The following is a 25,467-nucleotide window of genomic DNA, read 5'->3' as shown; positions in this document are numbered from 1 at the left end:
AGATACAAAACTGACCACGATCAGATGTGTACGACCAGAGATACAAAACTGACTACGATCAGATCTGTATGACTAGAGATACAAAACTGACTACGATGATATGTGTATGACCAGAGATACAAAACTGACTACGATCAGATCTGTATGACTAGAGATACAAAACTGACTACGATGATATGTGTATGACCAGAGATACAAAACTGACTACGATCAGATGTGTATGACCAGAGATACAAAACTGACTACGATCAGATGTGTATGACTAGAGATATAAAACTGACAACGATCAGATATGTATGACAAGAGATACAAAACTGACTACGATCAGATGTGTATGACCAAAGATACAAAACTGACTACCAACAGATGTGTATGAATAGATATACAAAACTGACTACGATCAGATGTGTATGACCAGATATACAAAACTGACTACGATCATATGTGTATGACTAGAGATACAAAACTGACTACGAGCAGATGTGTATGACTAGAGATACAAAACTGACTACGAGCAGATGTGTATGACCAGATATACAAAACTGACTACGATCAGATGTGTATGACCAGAGATACAAAACTGACTACGATCATATGTGTATGACCAGAGATACAAAACTGACCACGATCAGATGTGTATGACCAGAGATACAAAACTGACTACAATAAGATATGTTTGACCAGAGATACAAAACTGACTACGATCAGATATGTATGACTAGAGATATAAACTGACTACAATAAGATATGTTTGACCAGAGATACAAAACTGACCACGATCAGATGTGTATGACCAGAGATACAAATCTGGCTGATGTATAGGAAGATTTACATTAACATGAAGGTCATGCTTCAGTCTTGTTTATCCTCATTCACTTCGGGTTCCAGTTCTTTTGGGTCAATCTGGGAGTTAAGTTCGTCATCAAATCGTACACTGCTTTTCAATCGGTGATAAGTATAGTCTTTCAAATTATTTCTATCCTCCAACATTCTATAAAATCCAGAATGGGATATCTTGCGATTAATAACCAAGTCACTTTCGTTTTTAAATTTCTCAAGTAAAACCTTTTTAAATATTTTGGTTACTCGAGCTGGATCAGTTTGGCGAATTCGTCTATTTATTTCCGGTCTGAATGACTTCATACCGTAGCCGGTATTATATATCCTAGTCTCCAGATTATACCGCCGAGTGGTACGCGGTGTTTGAGCACATTCCCGGGTGAATCTTGGATCCATGGTCTTGAATTGGGATACCCTGTATTCGTTGTTGAGTACATACTGATATGCGTTGAGGTCCTGCAGCGATTTTTGCGTTCTCTGTAGGACCTGGGCAGATAAATATTCACTATGACGTCTACTCTTGTCATACATTCTATTGATGCGTTTCAATCTGTCGTTTTCTAGAGCGTTCAGTTTAACTGCTCTGTCACGGATGGAGGTTGATATATTGACCAATGCGTTATGTAGGGTTCCCTTCCCTATAGGGGAATTGTTTTTATCCCGTATGAGCCGGAGATTTGTAACCTGTGGCATTCTGACCCAGCGCTGTGCTGTAGCCTTGGTAAAATCCTTACCCAGTCATTCCTGTGTCTGAAATAAAATTGAATTTATCATCTATAATCATGTTTATATAGATACATTCTGAATGTGTATTCTTGATATGAGCATACCAAGTGAAACCAACCAACATTTGACCATGAAAACATTATGAATACAGTATGAAAATATCGTTTCATCAGTTAAATATTAATATACAGACAAAAGTCCCCGTTTCATTTCCGTAATTTGTGTTTATCTTTGTTATCTTTTCACATAAAATACACCTAATTTAACGCGAATGATTGTATTTGAGGTTATTTGATGTCATTTTGTTTTGAAACGCAGATAAGATGTATCAGGTTCTAAGTTCGTTAGTAAGTGACCATTTCAACAACAATGCTACGAGGGCTGACTGATAAGTTGTGAGCCTCGTATTTAAGGATTTGAATTTTGCCGGTTGTATTGAATTATTTTTCAACTTTTGCCAGCGGTATTTAAGGGCCTCAATGTCAGTTTTATAGAACTCCTTTTCTTGGCTCTTCAACAAGTCATCCATTGCATGTTAGGGTTAGTGTGCCTGAAATAGCTGTTTTCAGTTTTGGAAATAGATGAAAGACTGATGGAGCGAGATCAGGTGAATAAGGCGGATGCTCAATGAATTTAAAGCCGCAATCGTGAATGACAGCCGTGGCAATTTCACCCTACCCTAACATAGTTTGTCCACTTTGCAAAACCCGATTGTCCTATTTACTTTTGAGTGCCATCACATCAATATAAACTAACCAAATGGGACCAGTCCTTGGGTACATCGCCCTATATAGTCAGAGAATAGTAGGACTTAAAAAGAACATCTTTCAGTATCTCCTTCAATGCGAGGCTCACAACTTATCAAACAGCCCTAGTATATTATTTCAATTACAATTAGATGTATTTGATAACAGCACCAACAAGCTGGAGGCTCTGACAAGGATCAGGCAGACATAAATGAAATTTATATCAATACTACCTCGAATACTTTATCCGCATTAAACAAATTACCATATTTAGATCTACACATTCTATTTATAAAAGATGCTCGATTGAGGTCATAACATTAAACGTCACTATTGCTGTGCTGATTTGATTTGCTAATATCGCTAACATTACATATGAAAAACAATTTCTTAAAGAAAGAGTTCGTTTAGGAAAATCATATTTAAGCTAGATCATATCATATCACAAATTTTACTTAACCTGACTTGATTATAGAGTAAAATCACTCAAGCCAATTCTTTAACAAGTAAATAGTCCTAGACCAGGAAAATTTACTTTGTCAATGCAGCAACATAACGGAACGTTGGTGGTAAAATGGGTTATGTGTAGCATGTATTTCAACATGGACGTGATTGGAAACATTTTACATTTTATGTAGCAAGCACACATAATATTTCTATTAATTACGCATTAATATAGTATGCCATGTAGATGATTGGACAAAACATCAGGCCTATAGTGTATAGACAATAGACGATTGGACAAAACATCACGGCTTTAGTGTATAGACAATAGATGATTGGACGGAACATCAAGCCTGTAGTGTATAGACAATAGATGATTGGACGAAACATCAGGCCCTATAGTGTATAGACAATAGATGATTGGACAATACATCAGGCCTATAGTGTATAGACAATAGATGATTGGACAATACATCAGGCCTATAATGTATATACAATAGATGATTGGACAAAACTTCACGCCTATAGTGCATGGACAATAGATGATTTGACAAAACATCAGGCCTATAATGTATATACAATAGATGATCGGACAAAACTTCACGCCTATAGTGTATAGACAATATATGATTGGACTAAACATCACTCCTATAATGTATAGACAATAGATGATTTGACAAAACATCACGCCTACAGTGTATAGACAATAGATGATTGGACAAAACAACACGCCTATAGTTATAGACAATATATGATTGGACAAAAAATCAGGCCTATAGTTATAGACAATAGAGGATTGGATGAAACATCAGGCCCTATAGTGTATAGACAATAGATGATTGGACAATACATCACTCGTATAGTGTATAGACAATATATGATTGGACTAAACATCACTTCTATTGTGTATAGACAATATATGATTGGACTAAACATCACGCCCTATAGTGTATAGACAATAGATGATTGGACTAAACATCAGGCCTATAGTGTATAGACAATAGATGATTGGATTAAACATCACGCCTATAGTGTATAGACAATAGATGTTGGACTAAACATCACTTCTATAGTGTATAGACAATATATGATTGGACTAAACATCACGCCCTATAGTGTATAGACAATAGATGATTGGACTAAACATCACGCCTATAGTGCATAGACAATAGATGATTGGACTAAACATCACGCCTATAGTGCATAGGCAATAGATGATTGGACAATACATCACTCCTATAGTGTATAGACAATAGATGATTGGACAAAACATCACGCCCTATAGTGTATAGACAAATATATGATTGGACAAAACATCATGCCTGTAGTGTATAGACAATATATGATGGGACAAAACATCACAGCTACAGTGTATAGACAATATATCATTGGACTAAAAATCATTCCTATAGTGTATAGACAATAGATGATTGGACAAAACATCAAGCCTATAGTGTATCGACAATATATGATTGGACAAAACATCACGTCTATAGTGTATAGACAATAGATGGTTGGACTAAACATCCCTCCTATAGTGTATAGACAATAGATGATTGGACAAAACATCACTCCCTATAGTTATAGACAACAGATGATTGGACAAAACAACACGTCTATAGTGTATAGACAATAGATGATTGGACTAAACATCACGCCTTTAGTGTATAGACAATATATGATTGGACTAAACATCACGCCTATAGTTATAGACAATAGATGATTGGACTAAACATCACGCCTATAGTTATAGACAATAGATGATTGGACAAAACATCACGCCCTATAGTGTATAGACAATAGATGATTGGACAAAACATCACGGCTATAGTGTATAAACAATAGATGATTGGACTAAACATAACGTCTACAGTGTATAGACAATAGATGATTGGACTAAACATCACGTCTATAGTGTATAGACAATAGATGATTGGACTAAACATCACGCCTATAGTGTATAGACAATAGATGATTGGACTAAACATCACGCCTATAGTGTATAGACAATAGATGATTGGACGGAACATCAAGCCTGTAGGGTATAGACAATAGATGATTGGACGAAACATCAGGCCCTATAGTGTATAGACAATAGATGATTGGACAATACATCAGGCCTATAATGTATATACAATAGATGATTGGACAAAACTTCACGCCTATAGTGCATGGACAATAGATGATTTGACAAAACATCAGGCCTATAATGTATATACAATAGATGATCGGACAAAACTTCACGCCTATAGTGTATAGACAATATATGATTGGACTAAACATCACTCCTATAATGTATAGGCAATAGATGATTTGACAAAACATCACGCCTACAGTGTATAGACAATAGATGATTGGACAAAACAACACGCCTATAGTTATAGACAATATATGATTGGACAAAAAATCAGGCCTATAGTTATAGACAATAGAGGATTGGATGAAACATCAGGCCCTATAGTGTATAGACAATAGATGATTGGACAATACATCACTCGTATAGTGTATAGACAATATATGATTGGACTAAACATCACTTCTATTGTGTATAGACAATATATGATTGGACTAAACATCACGCCCTATAGTGCATAGACAATAGATGATTGGACTAAACATCAGGCCTATAGTGTATAGACAATAGATGATTGGATTAAACATCACTTCTATAGTGTATAGACAATATATGATTGGACTAAACATCACGCCCTATAGTGTATAGACAATAGATGATTGGACTAAACATCACGCCTATAGTGCATAGACAATAGATGATTGGACTAAACATCACGCCTATAGTGCATAGGCAATAGATGATTGGATTAAACATCACGCCTATAGTGTATAGACAATAGATGTTGGACTAAACATCACTTCTATAGTGTATAGACAATATATGATTGGACTAAACATCACGCCCTATAGTGTATAGACAATAGATGATTGGACTAAACATCACGCCTATAGTGCATAGACAATAGATGATTGGACTAAACATCACGCCTATAGTGCATAGGCAATAGATGATTGGACAATACATCACTCGTATAGTGTATAGACAATAGATGATTGGACAAAACATCACGCCCTATAGTGTATAGACAAATATATGATTGGACAAAACATCATGCCTGTAGTGTATAGACAATATATGATGGGACAAAACATCACAGCTACAGTGTATTGACAATATATCATTGGACTAAACATCACTCCTATAGTGTATAGACAATAGATGATTGGACAAAACATCAAGCCTATAGTGTATCGACAATAAATGATTGGACAAAACATCACGCCCTATAGTGTATAGACAATAGATGATTGGACAATACATCGCTCCTATAGTGTATAGACAACAGATGATTGGACAAAACATCACGCCCTATAGTGTATGGCAATATATGATTGGACAAAACATCATGCCTGCAGTGTATAGACAATATATGATGGGACAAAACATCACAGCTACAGTGTATAGACAATATATCATTGGACTAAACATCACTCCTATAGTGTATAGACAATAGATGATTGGACAAAACATCAAGCCTATAGTGTATCGACAATATATGATTGGACAAAACATCACGTCTATAGTGTATAGACAATAGATAATTGGACTAAACATCACGCCTATAGTGTATAGACAATAGATGATTGGACTAAACATCACGCCTATAGTGTATAGACAATAGATGATTGGACTAAACATCACGCCTATAGTGTATAGACAATAGATGATTGGACTAAACATCACGCCTATAGTGTATAGACAATAGATGATTGGACAAAACATCACTCCCTATAGTTATAGACAACAGATGATTGGACAAAACAACACGTCTATAGTGTATAGACAATAGATGATTGGACTAAACATCACGCCTTTAGTGTATAGACAATATATGATTGGACTAAACATCACGCCTATAGTTATAGACAATAGATGATTGGACTAAACATCACGCCTATAGTTATAGACAATAGATGATTGGACAAAACATCACGCCCTATAGTGTATAGACAATAGATGATTGGACAAAACATCACGGCTATAGTGTATAAACAATAGATGATTGGACTAAACATAACGTCTACAGTGTATAGACAATAGATGATTGGACTAAACATCACGTCTATAGTGTATAGACAATATATGATTGGACTAAACATCACGTCTATAGTGTATAGACAATAGATGATTGGACTAAACATCACGCCTATAGTGTATAGACAATAGATGATTGGACGGAACATCAAGCCTGTAGTGTATAGACAATAGATGATTGGACGAAACATCAGGCCCTATAGTGTATAGACAATAGATGATTGGACAATACATCAGGCCTATAGTGTATAGACAATAGATGATTGGACAATACATCAGGCCTATAATGTATATACAATAGATGATTGGACAAAACTTCACGCCTATAGTGCATGGACAATAGATGATTTGACAAAACATCAGGCCTATAATGTATATACAATAGATGATCGGACAAAACTTCACGCCTATAGTGTATAGACAATATATGATTGGACTAAACATCACTCCTATAATGTATAGACAATAGATGATTTGACAAAACATCACGCCTACAGTGTATAGACAATAGATGATTGGACAAAACAACACGCCTATAGTTATAGACAATATATGATTGGACAAAAAATCAGGCCTATAGTTATAGACAATAGAGGATTGGATGAAACATCAGGCCCTATAGTGTATAGACAATAGATGATTGGACAATACATCACTCGTATAGTGTATAGACAATATATGATTGGACTAAACATCACTTCTATTGTGTATAGACAATATATGATTGGACTAAACATCACGCCCTATAGTGCATAGACAATAGATGATTGGACTAAACATCAGGCCTATAGTGTATAGACAATAGATGATTGGATTAAACATCACGCCTATAGTGTATAGACAATAGATGTTGGACTAAACATCACTTCTATAGTGTATAGACAATATATGATTGGACTAAACATCACGCCCTATAGTGTATAGACAATATATGATTGGACTAAACATCACAGCCTATAGTGCATAGACAATAGATGATTGGACTAAACATCACGCCTATAGTGCATAGGCAATAGATGATTGGACAATACATCACTCCTATAGTGTATAGACAATAGATGATTGGACAAAACATCACGCCCTATAGTGTATAGACAAATATATGATTGGACAAAACATCATGCCTGTAGTGTATAGACAATATATGATGGGACAAAACATCACAGCTACAGTGTATAGACAATATATGATTGGACTAAACATCACTCCTATAGTGTATAAACAATAGATGATTGGACAAAACATCAAGCCTATAGTGTATCGACAATATATGATTGGACAAAACATCACGTCTATAGTGTATAGACAATAGATGGTTGGACTAAACATCCCTCCTATAGTGTATAGACAATAGATGATTGGACAAAACATCACTCCCTATAGTTATAGACAACAGATGATTGGACAAAACAACACGTCTATAGTGTATAGACAATAGATGATTGGACTAAACATCACGCCTTTAGTGTATAGACAATATATGATTGGACTAAACATCACGCCTATAGTTATAAACAATAGATGATTGGACTAAACATCACGCCTATAGTTATAGACAATAGATGATTGGACAAAACATCACGCCCTATAGTGTATAGACAATAGATGATTGGACAAAACATCACGGCTATAGTGTATAAACAATAGATGATTGGACTAAACATAACGCCTACAGTGTATAGACAATAGATGATTGGACTAAACATCACTCATATAGTGTATAGACAATAGATGATTGGACTAAACAAAACGCCTTTAATGTATGGACAATATATGATTGGACTAAACATCACGCCCTATAGTGTATAGACAATAGATGATTGGACAAAACATCACGGCTATAGTGTATAAACAATATATGATTGGACTAAACATCACTCCTATAGTGTATAGACAATAGATGATTGGACTAAACATCACGCCTATAGTGTATAGACAATAGATGATTGGACTAAACATCACGTCTATAGTGTATAGACAATATATGATTGGACAAAACAACACGTCTATAGTGTATAGACAATAGATGATTGGACAAAACATCAGGCCTATACTTATAGACAATAGAGGATTGGACAAAACATCACTCATATAGTGTATAGACAATAGATGATTGGACTAAACATCACTCATATAGTGTATAGACAATAGATGATTGGACTAAACAACACGCCTATAATGTATAGACAATAGATGATTGGACTAAGTATCACGCCCTATAGTGTATAGACAATAGATGATTGGACAAAACATCACGGCTATAGTGTATAAACAATATATGATTGGACAAAACATCAGGCCTATAGTTATAGACAATAGAGGATTGGACAAAACATCACTCATATAGTGTATAGACAATAGATGATTGGACTAAACATCACGGCTATAGTGTATAGACAATATATGATTGGACAATACATCAGACCTATATTGTATAGACAATATATGATTGGACTAAACATCACTTCTATAGTGTATAGACAATAGATGATTGGACTAAACATCACTCCTATAGTATATAGACAATAGATGATTGGACTAAACATCACTCCTATGGTGTATTGACAATAGATGATTGAACAATACATCACGGCTTTAGTGTATAGACAATAGATGATTGGACGGAACATCAAGCCTGTAGTGTATCGACAATAGATGATTGGACTAAACATCACTCCTATAATGTATAGGCAATAGATGATTGGACTAAACATCACTCCTATAATGTATAGGCAATAGATGAATGGACTTAACATCACTCCTATATTGCATAGATGATTGAACAAAATACATAACTTTGAGTAAAGGTATTCCTATGCTGAATTGTACAATTATAAAAGTGTGAATCAGAAACCCTACCAATTATGTAATCAAATATCTACTTACAATATAGAGACACTCACCGTCGTCAATCAAAAATAACTCCCTGGTAGACGTAGTCACATGGAATACTATAAACAAGGAGTTATTGGCTCTCAATATGGTCCAGCCTAAAGTTTCAATTGGAATACTCACCGCACAACAAATAAAAAGCTTCACTGCAATATTGTATTTAAACAAAAACAATCGTCATTTCCCTGAATTATAAAACAACATCATGAATGAGACGTTTTCGTAACTTTGATTGGATCGTTATTCTTTTACAAAATAAAAATATACAAAAAAAAAGAGAGAGAAAAAAATCAGGTATTACCGAGTGTCCTAACTCCCGATATACAGAGCTGTGGAGTGACCATACTTTATGTTTACAGTGGATAAATTTTATCTTTGTTTCGCTTCCGATACGGCTGCTTTTAAATGATAACCGTAATCATTAGTTTGTGTACATATTGATTGTTGAATACAGGTAGTTTACATATATTGTTCGATTTAAATTGATTAATTTACTACTGTAGCAGCGCCTAACAGATAATTTGTCAACGAACCTAACCGTTACTCAAACATACCCAAGTTCACTGTATGTAAATATCGTGAAGGGTGTGAAACAAAGTTATCGGTATCAAGATTAAATATATTGTGTTTAATTTCCCTTTCAATGAGAAATCGGAACGCGTGCCAAGACTGGGGTAGAGTTAATTCAGAGTCTTTGTTTGCTTAAACATTGAGAAACTGAATAAGTCTACAGTTATTTATTCGGTGTCCGAACATGAGTAAATGAGTTGATATTTTTCGAAATCGCTCTAAATAAATATATTATAATCATGCTAAATTCTCGGTATCCGGACTATTATTTATCAAATATACAAATTTATACAATAGTGAGGCACAGTTTAGAATATTTACATGTATATCATTATTAACCAGTATAGTAGAGTAAATAGCATTAGGTACATTGCGATACAGGCATTATTATACGATAGTCAATTATGGTCTCAATAAATAAATTTGTAATCTTGGGCTTAAGGTCTACACTATACCAATGTGTCATTCTGGTTGTATGTAGACATTGATATCGTATATGTTGAATTTGCGATAGCTCAGTTCTAAATGTGTATTTCATTATGAAGATTATTTCAGATTAAAACAAAAGAATGTTCGGGATCTGATTACCACATACAGCTATAGGGCTCATCAGTAGTGCCAGAGAATAAAATGCAGAAATTCAGAAGGGAGGTCGATCAAAGAAAAATGGGTTTTAATGTATCCTGAAATATAAATATTAACCCAAATATGATTCTTTTTCTTTTTGATATTCAACAATTAAAAAACAAAAGCATGGAATACGTTATTTTGTTCTGAGCAGTTGCCCTTATTGATAACAATTAATTATCGTAGTATGCCAAGAAAGATCACTCTTGTTTGCCAGCAGACCTTACCACTCCATTATTCTCCACCTGTAAGGGCATCACCACACGCCAATGATTTTTGCGAACCTTTGTGCCCCTGTGGTGAGCATGGCAGGCGTGGTCACTCAGAGTGGTTGGAATGCATGTCCCTGTCCTGGGGATAAGGGGGTCATCACAGGCTTAAACCTTAGTTGTGTTCCCCTCATGCTGCCCGTTGTGAATGATGTCCGGTGTGAATGCTGTCCGGTGTGAATGCTGCCCGGTGTGAAAGCTGTCCGGTGTGAATGCTGTCCGGTGTGAATGCTGTCCGTTGTGAATGCTGCCCGGTGTGAATGCTGTCCGGTGTGAATGCTGTCCGGTGTGAATGCTGTCCGGTGTGAATGCTGTCCGGTGTGAATGCTGTCCGGTGTGAATGCTGTCCGGTGTGAATGCTGTCCGGTGTAAATGCTGTCCGGTGTGAATGCTGTCCTGTGTATATGCTGTCCGGTGTATATGCTGTCCGGTGTGAATGCTGTCCGGTGTGAATGCTGCCCGGTGTGAATGCTGTCCGGTGTGAATGCTGTCCGGTGTATATGCTGTCCGGTGTGAATGCTGTACGGTGTGAATGCTGTCCGTAGTGAATTTTGCCCGGTGTGAATGCTGCCCAGTTTGAATGCTGCAATGCGTGAATGCTGCCCGGTATGAATGCTGTCCGGTATGAATGCTGTCCGGTGTGAATTCTGTCCGGTATGAATGCTGCCCGATGTGAATGCTGTCCGCTGTGAATGCTGCCCGGTGTGAATGCTGTCCGGTGTGAATGCTGTCCAGCGTGAATGCTGTCCGGTGTGAATGCTGCCCCGTGTGAATTCTGTCCGGTATGAATGCTGCCCGATGTGAATGCTGTCCGGTGTGAATGCTGTCCGGTGTGAATTCTGTCCGGTATGAATGCTGCCCGATGTGAATGCTGTCCGCTGTGAATGCTGCCCGGTGTGAATGCTGCCCGATGTGAATGCTATCCGTTGTGAATGCTGTCCGGTGTGAATTCTGTCCGGTATGAATGCTCTCCGATGTGAATGCTGTCCGGTGTAAAGGTTGTCCGGTGTGAATTCTGCCCGTAGTGAATGCTGTCCAGCGTGAATGCTGTCCGGTGTGAATGCTGTCCGGTGTGAATGCTGCCCGGTGTGAATACTGTCCGGTGTGAATGCTGCCAAATGTGAATATTGCCCGATGTCAATGCCGCCATTGTGAATGTTGTCTTGTGTGAATGATGTCCAGTGTGAATAATGTCCGGTATGAATGTTGTCTGGTTTGAAAGCTGTCCGGTGTAAATGCTGCCTGGGTGTTATCATGATCATTGATCTTACCCCTCTCCTGCACAAATACTAAGCATTGATGTCTCTCTATATTTCAATTTTCACTAAATTATAAATAAGGATGAAGAAAATAAAATATTAACGGACATAACCATGTATGTTCCATGCCTTGTTATTACCGGATATGTAACAAATGTATGTTATTGCTGAGGGAATATCAATAAAATACGTAGACATGAAATAAGCTAACTAGCGTTACATTACGATATTAATAATTTCATCATTTACAAAACCTATACTTTGCCTCCGTGAAGTTGATTCCTTATTCATTATAACATTACTTATTCGATTCCATCATTGCATATTAGTTTCGAATGTGCTAATCAACCCGTTAAATGGTTCAAAACTTATCATTAAACGTCCGCGTTACCCATTCGGTTATTCCATTCCTTATCCATACCATATAACTTGTTCAATTCCTTCATTACTTATTAGATTCCTGTATTACTTCTTCGTTTTCTCTTCACTAATTATCACTTTAATTGGTTAAAAACTAATTCTAAAACATTCCCACCATCCCGTCGTCCATTCCATTCCTCATCCAGACCTTATTACTTATTCAATTCCTTCATTACCTATTCTATTCCTTCATTGCTTATTCGATTCCGACTGTTGATTAGTAAAGAAGAAACGAATAAGTAATTAAGGAATCGAATAAGTAATGAAGGAACTGAATAAGTAATAAGTTAGGGCTAGTGAATGGAATAGTCGAACGATAATGGAAACGTTTTATAATAACTTTCGAACCATATGAAGTGTTAATAAGTAGAAGGGAAACGAAACGGTAATGCTGGAACTTTATAAGTAATGGTATAAGGAATGAGTAATCAACGGATGTCTATACATTTAGTTAACATTATTACTGAATAGTTAAAGTAGGACATTTAATGATATAATTCGTCTTAGTCAACCAGAGTTATCGCCCTTCTTCCATCTTCAGTCATGTAGGGTAATGATGTAATTATCTATCCGGCTTCAAGGAGTGTGATGTTCGTGTGGAGCTATTTATATAACGAGTAACATGATTAGATGGAGTCCTTCAGTAACAATATCCCCACTTTCAACCTCGATTAAAACTAAAAATGTAAACGCATATTTATAAATAGTAGATGTTTAAAATGATGACATTTCACAAATGTCATTTTTATTTTCATATACAAGGCACTTTATAAAAAGTCTTCAATTGATTTTAATAAAAAAAATAGTTTTTATTTCACTACCAACGTCATTATTACGTTACTTTATGCTCTAATTGGCAAATATTCTGTCCGAATATTAATTTTACACTTTCTCTAAAGTTTCTAACTTGTACAAGTCCCGCTTGATTGTTTCTATCATTTGTTTATCGGCATAAATACGTAGCAACCAATGTTTTTTTTAACACGCCTTGGCTTTCCTTTGTGTGGTATCAGTCTACATTTATGTATCTGACTGGTTTGTGGAGACTTTCGGATTGTAGAGAGTATGCTTTTAAATCATTACATGCACAATATTAAAATAAAGTTGTGTTATATATGAACTCGCACAAATCAAGAACCCACATTAAATTGAACCAGTAAAACTATATATATATATATATATATATATATATATATCATAATGCAAAATATATTTTAAATTAACATTGCCATTACATTCGTTACCACATCATGATATTGTCGACTTGGATAACATTAACGTTTAACCATTTTTACGGCATTTGCGTGAAAATGCAATGGTTTAAATTTTCAATACACTCGCCTACATCTTTTAAGAAATTTCTAATTCATCAAAATGATTCAGAAACATTTAAACATCAAAAACCTTGGATAGTACCGTCACGTTAATTACATTGATGACTTTGCTCTTTTTCGAGAAATCATTTCAGGAGATAACTGGGGGAATATTTATACTGTCATTAGTGTTTAAGTGTACGTTAGTTTCTCTTGCGTGAAACAAATATTCATAAATAGCAACAAACATGTATAATTCATCGTACATTTTGATGCGAAAAACAAAAGATTTTGTAGACTAATGGACTGTAGTCGGTGAAAATGTCAATAAGTGATTGATGTATTCATCATTAATCAGATATTACTTCAAGGTCCTTTTTACAATCATGGCAACCTGTAAAATCAAATATTCATACCATCGGCATGTTTAGTTCGTTCTGGAAGGAGGAGGGGAGGGAGTAAACGATACCGTACATATTGATACCGTCGAATGAAAGTCTTTAGCATTGTGTCATGTCCGGATATGGACCGTTTCCTTAACCCCCACTATGAAAATTGTTTTTGCTTTATCTCAATATCTGCTTAATTGAATAAATGATCAAACATTCGTAGATATCAAAAGTCTGCATGGACTCTGTAATCTGACCCGTGTCTGGTGCACACATTTTATTTATACAGATCTATATTGCATTAAAATTTGTGTATGTCAACTCGCCTTCACCATGTTTACCAATTTCTTTCAAATCTATTTTTCATTATGGACTATTAAAAGGGTCTATTTCCCAGGTCAAACTGGTGAGTAGCCTGTCTAAAACAGTCGGTGAAAATAGAAATGACCATATACAGGCATACACTATTTTTGTGAGAAATTCGATTAGTTTCCGACGTTAAACCACGTGGGGGAATGAACAATAAAATTATTTCCAATAATCCAAAACACAAGATAGAATATCCGATGTCTGCATTACGTGTACAATTAGACAAATTAGTATCAACGATCCAATTGAATCGACTAAGGCAAGAGATGAAAAATTTAACATACAGCACTTTATGGTCGAATAAATCATGCTCTTTATTATCTGTCAATAAGGTTCAATGTACTCTCAGGAGACCTGATGCCAAACATTGGAATACATGTATTGAGGATGGCTTCAGTATATACTGCATAGATGGTAGTTGTCCCAGTCGGACATACAGAACCAGGACAAAGTATTCTAACACGTTTTATTCTACTACATATTTCATTTAAAACTTTAACAATTTTGCATTTAGTTTATTTTCAATGTTTTCCAATTCAAGACACCTGTACAATTTTTAATAAAGATAGATATATGTGTGTTATATATCAAGGTGTTTATATTATATATACATACACTGTAGGTATATTATATAACAGGGTTTTTATATTAGATATAGATAGGTGTGTTATATAACAGGGTTTTTATGTTAGATATAGATAGGTGTGTTATATAACAGGGGTTTTATGTTAGATATAGATAGGTGTGTTATATACCATGGTGTTGTTAGAAATAGATAGGTGTGTTATATAACAAGGTGTTTATATTATATATAGATACGTGTGTTATATAACAGGGTTTTTATGTTAGATATAGATAGGTGTGTTATATAACAAAGTTTTTATGTTAGATATAGATAGGTGTGTTATATAACAGGGTTTTTATGTTAGATATAGATACGTGTGTTATATAACAGGGTTTTTATGTTAGATATAGATAGGTGTGTTATATAACATGGTTTTCTATGTAAGATAGATAGGTGTGTTATATACGAAGTTTTTATGTTAGATATAGATAGGTGTGTTATATAACAGGGTTTTTATGTTAGATATAGATAGGTGTGTTATATAACAGGGTTTTTATGTTAGATATAGATAGGTGTGTTATATAACAGGGTTTTTATGTTAGATATAGATAGGTGTGTTATATAACAAAGTTTTCTATGTTAGATATAAATAGGTATATTATATAACAGGGTTTTCTATATTAGATATAGAGAGGTGTGTTATATAACAAGGTTTTTATGTTAGATATAGATAGGTGTGTTATATAACAGGGTTTTCTATGTTAAATATTGATAGGTGCGTTATATAACAGGGTTTTCTATGTAAGATAGATAGGTGTGTTATATACGAAGTTTTTATGTTAGATATTGATAGGTGTGATTTGTAACAAGGTGTTTTATTTATTTTTTAATTTTATGACGCTCATTTATGATTGATGACATGTGGCAGTGGTTGGCTAGATCTTGTTGAATTGGCAATATCCTTCAGGAAACCTAAATAATTATTCATCATTCAGGTGAATTAATTTTTTCTTGTTAACAGTAACTAATAAAGAAATGGGATATGTTTGGATAAAGACATTTTTTATGCCTTTGAGTGTCCTCTTTCTGATATGGCATATCACTTAAGTATACTACAGTATGACATTGGTTGGGTTATTTAAGCATTGAACTGTTACCGAATGGTAGTATACAGTCGATATGAATACAATTTTGATGATAGATAAATAATACTACCATTTGGTAACAGTTCAATGCTTATATTTAACTTCATATTTTTTTTTATTGACTATAGGTTAAGAAGCGTTTGAATTTGCCGCTTCCCCTATCACTGACGTCATCAGGTTCAAATACCGGAACAGCCAAAATTTCTAGCAGGATTGATATAGTCCCTTATGTCGTTATTAAAAGCAAACACATACAATGGTTTTGCACAAATAGGCTTTATTTTCTATTTCATATACTTTTGTAGATATCGTCAAATTATTCACAATTGCATAATTTCTGACTGTTTAAATTCAAAGCCGTTTTTCTGCGCAATGCTGGATTAACGTTAGTTTCAGTAGAATATCAGTCCCCAGATTCTAAATCAATGTCGCCTTGACAGTAGGTGAAAACGATTCCAAGGATATTTCGTTCGAAACAGATTCAATTCTAACCAATCGCATCTTCGCAGACGATTTTCAACTTCACAGGGGCCCGATTTTGTAAGGTACAGTAGGACTTTAACGTCAGTGAATAAGCACAAAACCAAAATCCAATATACATACACAACCGGAAACCATGCCGAAGTTTTTTTTTTTATAAATACTGGACTTTCAATGTTGCCGTGTCTTACATTTCTGAAAATTCGGGAACGAGCCCCTGTGAGTGTGACGACATTGGCAATTTGATAATTCTTAGATCAATAACGGCGTTTATAGTTATTTTTTGGTGACTACATTTTGTTTTAATTATAAAATATTACTCTCATAACTTGTGAAGTTGCTTTTTTTGTATTGTGGATTATAATTGTTTGCATTCGAAATCTGTCCAGTCCTAAAGTAGCTGGGGGCAACACCTGGGGCTGTATTCCTACTCTGAGCGAATCATTGTCAATTGTAGTATACAGTCTCATGAATAAAATTTGGTTTACTAACGACATATAGGCAAATGCAACACATACTGTAATTATAATAGAATGACAGCATACCATGGTGGACTAGTTAACAACCATTGCCTCACATATCACAATATTACAATACATCATACAACCATTAAAAGCGTGATGCGTATTTTAATAATATATCAAAATTTTATCGTGGTTCTTGAACTAACGAATAAAATATTCCGCAAACAATAATTACTTCGTCCTAGAATAGTATCATAATATATAACGCAACTAATCAACCATCATTTCTGGTAGTTTTACTACAACTAAGCAAGTTCAACACCAGCGACAGCTCGGGAAGCGCTGGATGCAGTAAATCATGCACTGGAGAAGCACCCAATCACAACACAGGGAAACACTAGACGAACACCCAATCACAACACAGGGAAACACTAGACGAACACCCAATCACAACACAGGGAAACACTAGACGAACACCCTATCACAATACAGGGAAACACTAGACGAACACCCAATCACAACACAGGGAAACACTAGACGAACACCCAATCACAACACAGGGAAACACTAGACGAACACCCTATCACAATACAGGGAAACACTAGACGAACACCCAATCACAACACAGGAAAACACTAGACGAACACCCAATCATAACACATAGAAGCACTAGACGAACACCCTATCACAACACAATGACGCACTAGACGAGCATCCAATCACAACACATGGAAACACTAGACGAACATCCGATCACAACACAAAGATATACTAGACGATCATCCAATCACAGCACAGGGAAACACTAGAGGAACACACAATAACAACACAATGATGCACTAAATGAATATCAAATCATAACACAGGGAAACAATAGACGGCATTCCAATCAGAAAATAAGGAATGACTAAACGAACACCCAATCACAACACAGGGAGAAACTTTTTATACTTGTAAATACCTATTCTACTTTTTATTTTGAAAATTTTAGTTGTGAATTATAGTTTGTGAAAGAATAATAATAATGAAAATAATATGTCAAATTTTCTTTTATTGATATGGCTTTTTATTTTGAAAAAAAATATTTGTAAATTACTTTTTGCGATATAATGATAATAATGGAAGTAGTATTAAGATTTTTCAATAAAAATGACTTTAATGTGAAGTTACTTTTATGATTAAATAATGATAGTATAAATAATATTACAGGGATTTTATGTGAAAACGTTTTATAGAATAGATAGTTTGTACAAAAACAGGAAAGTTTTAAGTATAAGATATTTCTCGTTATGAAAATATTTCGTTATAAACGGATGGCAGATTTCCGAAAATAATCTAGTACGATAACTATGAGACATTTATACCCATGAATATAAAAATTCATAAAGTTAAAAACGGGAGTTGCAGTGATCAAATAGTATCATTTAATCACTTCAATTAGAACAGAAATATGAGTACAAAGCTGCCTACATTGTAAAATTATTATCCTATAGCTTCTACAGGTTTTCACACAAATTAACCCACGTTTATGCTTGAACAGATTATAGCTGTTAAAATGTTGGAAAATGTTATCAGGTGTAATTAAAATAATAATAATACATGTTCAAAAAAAAAAAAAAAAAAAGATTAAATAAAACCAGCAGCATCAACATAATTTTCATATTTAAGTATTTGTCTTATTAATGAAATAGTACAAGTGTCCTCCACCGTGTATTGGAACAACAGCATTACAATTCGGTAGGTCCTTCGATAATGGATATGTTATCACCACAAACGGAGGTAAACCAATTTCACTATTTCTATGGTTTCTACAGTTTTGGTCACTTTAACGAGTATGGAATCGACTGTATACAACCGACTGCAGACGTCTAGGACTGTGATTCAAATCCTCTTAAAATAATCACCTAAATAAACAGTTACATCATAGTCAAAGGTTTGTTCGCTTTCTCTCGGCTTTTGAAACATCGTTTTTTACGTTTTGTAACATGTGTAAAATAAAACGTTGATTTAGCTAAGCCTTGATTTCCCTTGAACCATGCTAAAACATCAGTCTGAGGATATACTTTATTGAGAAGCTCAGTCAGTGTTTATTTAAAGCACAATACACTGTTTAAGGGCGTCTTTCTCAAACCATACAAATTCATGGCTTGGTGAAGTAGTGACTTCCTCTCTCTGTGTGACCTTGACCTTCGGTGATATTATGGTACTTGAGCCCATGACCTTGACACACATTTTTCTCGTTGTTATAAACAAAGGACACGCACGAATCACTCCGTTTACAGGCCACAGCGCACTGTCCGAGGTTATCAGTTGTCACAGACCACGTGATGTTGGACGTCATATTCGTGTTCTGATGTCCTGGTGATACAGACCATTGAACATGTTGATAGCATTGCAATGGTGGACCTAAAATAGAGAAAAATATTCCGTACACGTTTAATAGAACACATTTTCCCTGTCTACGTTATCTATTTGCACCACCACCACTAAATGGAAAAAAAAGTTTTATCCTCAATAGTTATTATCTTTATAAAGCTTTATTTCGTCAAATAATACATTATTGACCACAAAGGTTGCTCTTGTAGATCGCCATTTGAATAATACATGCAGCTGCAGCAGACATTGTACAAAAAGAAGTGAAACCCAGACATGATCAGATGATATGAATACCTTGATCCAATATTATACATACACGAATGCAGCTTTACACAAATTACAACATTGTGTGTGTATGTGTGGGTGTGAGTGCGTGTGTGTGTGTGTGTGTGTGTGTGTGTGTGTGTTTATTTGTTCGAGGGTGTATGTGTACTAAAATTTATTTCATATATGTGAGATTCTTACGTTCATTTGGTATTTTCCATTGACCGGAGGCACCATATCCTGTCGAAATTCCAACATATCGTATTTGGTTTGGTTGTTCATCAGTAGATGAAAACAACATGGCATTATTGGATGAGTTGCCATGCCCTGCCGATATAACATTGTTCCGCCATGATATCCAGAATTTCTTGTAGACATTACAATCCACGGTATTGTTCTCTTCATGAACAATTTCGTGATATGACTTTCTGATCCTCAGTTTCGACTTGGTATTCAGAAAACTACCTAGAACAACTTTGTAAGTATAAGATTGTTCACCAGGCCTGAAGAGTCCCACATGCACATTATGACAAGCTTTCACTTGGAACGTAAATTGTGCGAGGCAGTCCGGCACCGGCTGATAAACATATCCATATTTGGTCAAATTGATGAGACCGTACACATCTGTTGTGGAAATTCGGAAATAGTCCACCAGAGTTATCGCCCTTCTTCCATCTTCAGTCATGTAGGGTAATGATGTAATTATCTATCCGCCTTTCAAGGAGTGTGATGTTCGTGTGGAGCTATTTATATAACGAGTAACATGATTAGATGGAGTCCTTCAGTAACAGTATCCCCACTTTCAACCTCGATTAAAACTAAAAATGTAAACGCATATTTATAAATAGTAGATGTTTAAAATGATGACATTTCACAAATGTCATTTTTATTTTCATATACAAGGCACTTTATAAAAAGTCTTCAATTGATTTTAAAAAAAATAACGTTATTTCACTACCAACGTCATTAATTATTACGTTACTTTATGCTCTAATTGGCAAATATTCTGTCCGAATAATTAATTTTACACTTTCTCTAAAGTTTCTAACTTATACAAGTCCCGCTTGATTGTTTTTATCATTTGTTTATCGGCATAAATACGTAGCAACCAATGTTTTTTTTAACACGCCTTGGCTTTCCTTTGTGTGGTATCAGTCTATCTGACTGGTTTGTGGAGACTTTCGGATTGTAGATTGTATGCTTTTAAATCATTACATGCACAAGATTAAAATAAAGTTGTGTTATATATGTACTCGCACAAATCAAGAACCCACATTAAATTGAACCAGTAAAACTATATATACATATATATATATATCATAATGCAAAATATATTTTAAATTAACATTGCCATTTCATTCGTTACCACATCATTATATTGTCGACTTGGATAACATTAACGTTTAACCATTTTTACGGCATTTGCGTGAAAATGCAATGGTTTAAATTTTCAATACACTCGCTTACATCTTTTAAAAATTTCTAATTCATCAAAATGATTCAGAAACATTTAAACATCAAAAACCTTGGATAGTACCGTCACGTTAATTACATTGATGATTTTGCTCTCTTTCGAGAAATCATTTCAGGAGATAACTGGGGGAATATTTATACTGTCATTAGTGTTTAAGTGTACGTAAGTTTCTCTTGCGTGAAACAAATATTCATAAATAGCAACAAACATGTATAATTCATCGTACATTTTGATGCGAAAAACAAAACATTTTGTAGACTAATGGACTGTAGTCGGTGAAAATGTCAATAAGTGATTGATGTATTCATCATTAATCAGATATTACTTCAAGGTCCTTTTTACAATCATGGCAACCTGTAAAATCAAATATTCATACCATCGGCATGTTTAGTTCGTTCTGGAGGGAGGAGGGGAGGGGGTAAACGATACCGTACATATTAATACCGTCGAATGAAAGTCTTTAGCATTGTGTCATGTCCGGATATGGACCGTTTCCTTAACCCCCACTATGAAAATTGTTTTTGCTTTATCTCAATATCTGCTTAATTGAATAAATGATCAAACATTCGTAGATATCAAAAGTCTGCATGGACTCTGTAATCTGACCCGTGTCTGGTGCACACATTTTATTTATACGGATCTATATTGCATTAAAATTTGTGTATGTCAACTCGCCTTCACCATGTTTACCAATTTCTTTCAAATCTATTTTTCATTATGGACTATTAAAAGGGTCTATTTCCCAGGTCAAACTGGTGAGTAGCCTGTCTAAAACAGTCGGTGAAAATAGAAATGACCATATACAGGCATACACTATTTTTGTGAGAAATTCGATTTGTTTCCGACGTTAAACCACGTGGGGGAATGAACAATAAAATTATTTCCAATAATCCAAAACACAAGATAGAATATCCGATGTCTGCATTACGTGTACAATTAGACAAATTAGTATCAACGATGCAATTGAATCGACTAAGGCAAGAGATGAAAAATTTAACATACAGCACTTTATGGTCGAATAAATCATGCTCTTTATTATCTGTCAATAAGGTTCAATGTACTCTCAGGAGACCTGATGCCAAACATTGGAATACATGTATTGAGGATGGCTTCAGTATATACTGCATAGATGGTAGTTGTCCCAGTCGGACATACAGAACCAGGACAAAGTATTCTAACACGTTTTATTCTACTACATATTTCATTTAAAACTTTAACAATTTTGCATTTAGTTTATTTTCAATGTTTTCCAATTCAAGATACCTGTACAATTTTTAATAAAGATAAATATATGTGTGTTATATATCAAGGTGTTTATATTATATATACATACACTGTAGGTATATTATATAACAGGGTTTTTATATTAGATATAGATAGGTGTGTTATATAACAGGGTTTTTATGTTAGATATAGATAGGTGTGTTATATAACAGGGTTTTTATGTTAGATATAGATAGGTGTGTTATATAACATGGTGTTGTTAGAAATAGATAGGTGTGTTATATAACAAGGTGTTTATATTATATATAGATACGTGTGTTATATAACAGGGTTTTTATGTTAGATATAGATAGGTGTGTTATATAACAAAGTTTTTATGTTAGATATAGATAGGTGTGTTATATAACATGGTTTTCTATGTAAGATAGATAGGTGTGTTATATACGAAGTTTTTATGTTAGATATAGATAGGTGTGTTATATAACAGGGTTTTTATTTTAGATATAGATAGGTGTGTTATATAACAAAGTTTTCTATGTTAGATATAAATAGGTATATTATATAACAGGGTTTTCTATATTAGATATAGAGAGGTGTGTTATATAACAAGGTTTTTATGTTAGATATAGATAGGTGTGTTATATAACAGGGTTTTCTATATTAGATATAGAGAGGTGTGTTATATAACAAGGTTTTTATGTTAGATATAGATAGGTGTGTTATATAACAGGGTTTTCTATGTTAAATATTGATAGGTGCGTTATATAACAGGGTTTTCTATGTAAGATAGATAGGTGTGTTATATACGAAGTTTTTATGTTAGATATTGATAGGTGTGTTATATAACAGGGTTTTCTATGTAAGATAGATAGGTGTGTTATATACGAAGTTTTTATGTTAGATATTGATAGGTGTGATTTGTAACAAGGTGTTTTATTTATTTTTTAATTTTATGACGCTCATTTATGATTGATGACATGTGGCAGTGGTTGGCTAGATCTTGTTGAATTGGCAATATCCTTCAGGAAACCTAAATAATTATTCATCATTCAGGTGAATTAATTTGTTCTTGTTAACAGTAACTAATAAAGAAATGGGATATGTTTGGATAAAGACATTTTTATGCCTTTGAGTGTCCTCTTTCTGATATGGCATATCACTTAAGTACACTACAGTATGACATTGGTTGGGTTATTTAAGCATTGAACTGTTACCGAATGGTAGTATACAGTCGATATGAATACAATTTTGATGATAGATAAATAATACTACCATTTGGTAACAGTTCAATGCTTATATTTAACTTCATATTTTTTTTATTGACTATAGGTTAAGAAGCGTTTGAATTTGCCGCTTCCCCTATCACTGACGTCATCAGGTTCAAATACCGGAACAGCCAAAATTTCTAGCAGGATTGATATAGTCCCTTATGTCGTTATTAAAAGCAAACACATACAATGGTTTTGCACAAATAGGCTTTATTTTCTATTTCATATACTTTTGTAGATATCGTCAAATTATTCACAATTGCATAATTTCTGACTGTTTAAATTCAAAGCCGTTTTTCTGCGCAATGCTGGATTAACGTTAGTTTCAGTAGAATATCAGTCCCCAGATTCTAAATCAATGTCGCCTTGACAGTAGGTGAAAACGATTCCAAGGATATTTCGTTCGAAACAGATTCAATTCTAACCAATCGCATCTTCGCAGACGATTTTCAACTTCACAGGGGCCCGATTTTGTAAGGTACAGTAGGACTTTAACGTCAGTGGATAAGCACAAAACCAAAATCCAATATACATACACAACCGGAAACCATGCCGAAGTTTTTTTTTATAAATACTGGACTTTCAATGTTGCCGTGTCTTACATTTCTGAAAATTCGGGAACGAGCCCCTGTGAGTGTGACGACATTGGCAATTTGATAATTCTTAGATCAATAACGGCGTTTATAGTTTTTTTGTGGTGACTACATTTTGTTTTAATTATAAAATATTACTCTCATAACTTGTGAAGTTGCTTTTTTTGTATTGTGGATTATAATTGTTTGCATTCGAAATCTGTCCAGTCCTAAAGTAGCTGGGGGTAACACCTGGGGCTGTATTCCTACTCTGAGCGAATCATTGTCAATTGTAGTATACAGTCTCATGAATAAAATTTGGTTTACTAACGACATATAGGCAAATGCAACACATACTGTAATTATAATAGAATGACAGCATACCATGGTGGACTAGTTAACAACCATTGCCTCACATATCACAAATTACAATACATCATACAACCATTAAAAGCGTGATGTGTATTTTAATAATATATCAAAATTTTATCGTGGTTCTTGAACTTACGAATAAAATATTCCGCAAACAATAATTACTTCGTCCTAGAATAGTATCCTTATATATAACGCAACTAATCAACCATCATTTCTGGTAGTTTTACTACAACTAAGCAAGTTCAACACCAGCGACAGCTCGGGAAGCGCTGGATGCAGTAAATC

At 34.5% G+C, this 25,467-nt stretch overlaps 3 protein-coding genes across 3 annotated transcripts; all 3 read right to left on the bottom strand.

The window, feature by feature from the left end:
- Window positions 1–611: 611 nt before the first annotated feature.
- On the bottom strand, window positions 612–10,020 carry LOC117345385. The gene is made up of 2 exons (XM_033908459.1): window positions 9,771–10,020; window positions 612–1,590 (listed from the first exon to the last, which is right to left on the bottom strand). The coding sequence occupies exon 2, from the start codon at window positions 1,531–1,533 to the stop codon at window positions 853–855; it is 681 nt and encodes a 226-aa protein (XP_033764350.1). The 5' UTR covers window positions 1,534–1,590; window positions 9,771–10,020; the 3' UTR covers window positions 612–852.
- Window positions 10,021–11,278: 1,258 nt separating this feature from the next.
- On the bottom strand, window positions 11,279–12,481 carry LOC117314592. Its single transcript, XM_033868657.1, has one exon. The coding sequence runs from the start codon at window positions 12,479–12,481 to the stop codon at window positions 11,279–11,281; it is 1,203 nt and encodes a 400-aa protein (XP_033724548.1).
- Window positions 12,482–19,311: 6,830 nt separating this feature from the next.
- Window positions 19,312–20,954, bottom strand: LOC117314591 (C3 and PZP-like alpha-2-macroglobulin domain-containing protein 8). The gene is made up of 2 exons (XM_033868656.1): window positions 20,471–20,954; window positions 19,312–20,035 (listed from the first exon to the last, which is right to left on the bottom strand). The coding sequence occupies exons 1-2, from the start codon at window positions 20,952–20,954 to the stop codon at window positions 19,770–19,772; spliced, it is 750 nt and encodes a 249-aa protein (XP_033724547.1). The 3' UTR covers window positions 19,312–19,769.
- Between the last annotated feature and the right edge of the window lie 4,513 nt (window positions 20,955–25,467).

This window comes from Pecten maximus, chromosome 16, assembly GCF_902652985.1.
Source record: "Pecten maximus chromosome 16, xPecMax1.1, whole genome shotgun sequence".
Classification (NCBI taxonomy): domain Eukaryota; kingdom Metazoa; phylum Mollusca; class Bivalvia; order Pectinida; family Pectinidae; genus Pecten; species Pecten maximus.
This window is presented reverse-complemented; position numbering and strand designations above follow the sequence as displayed.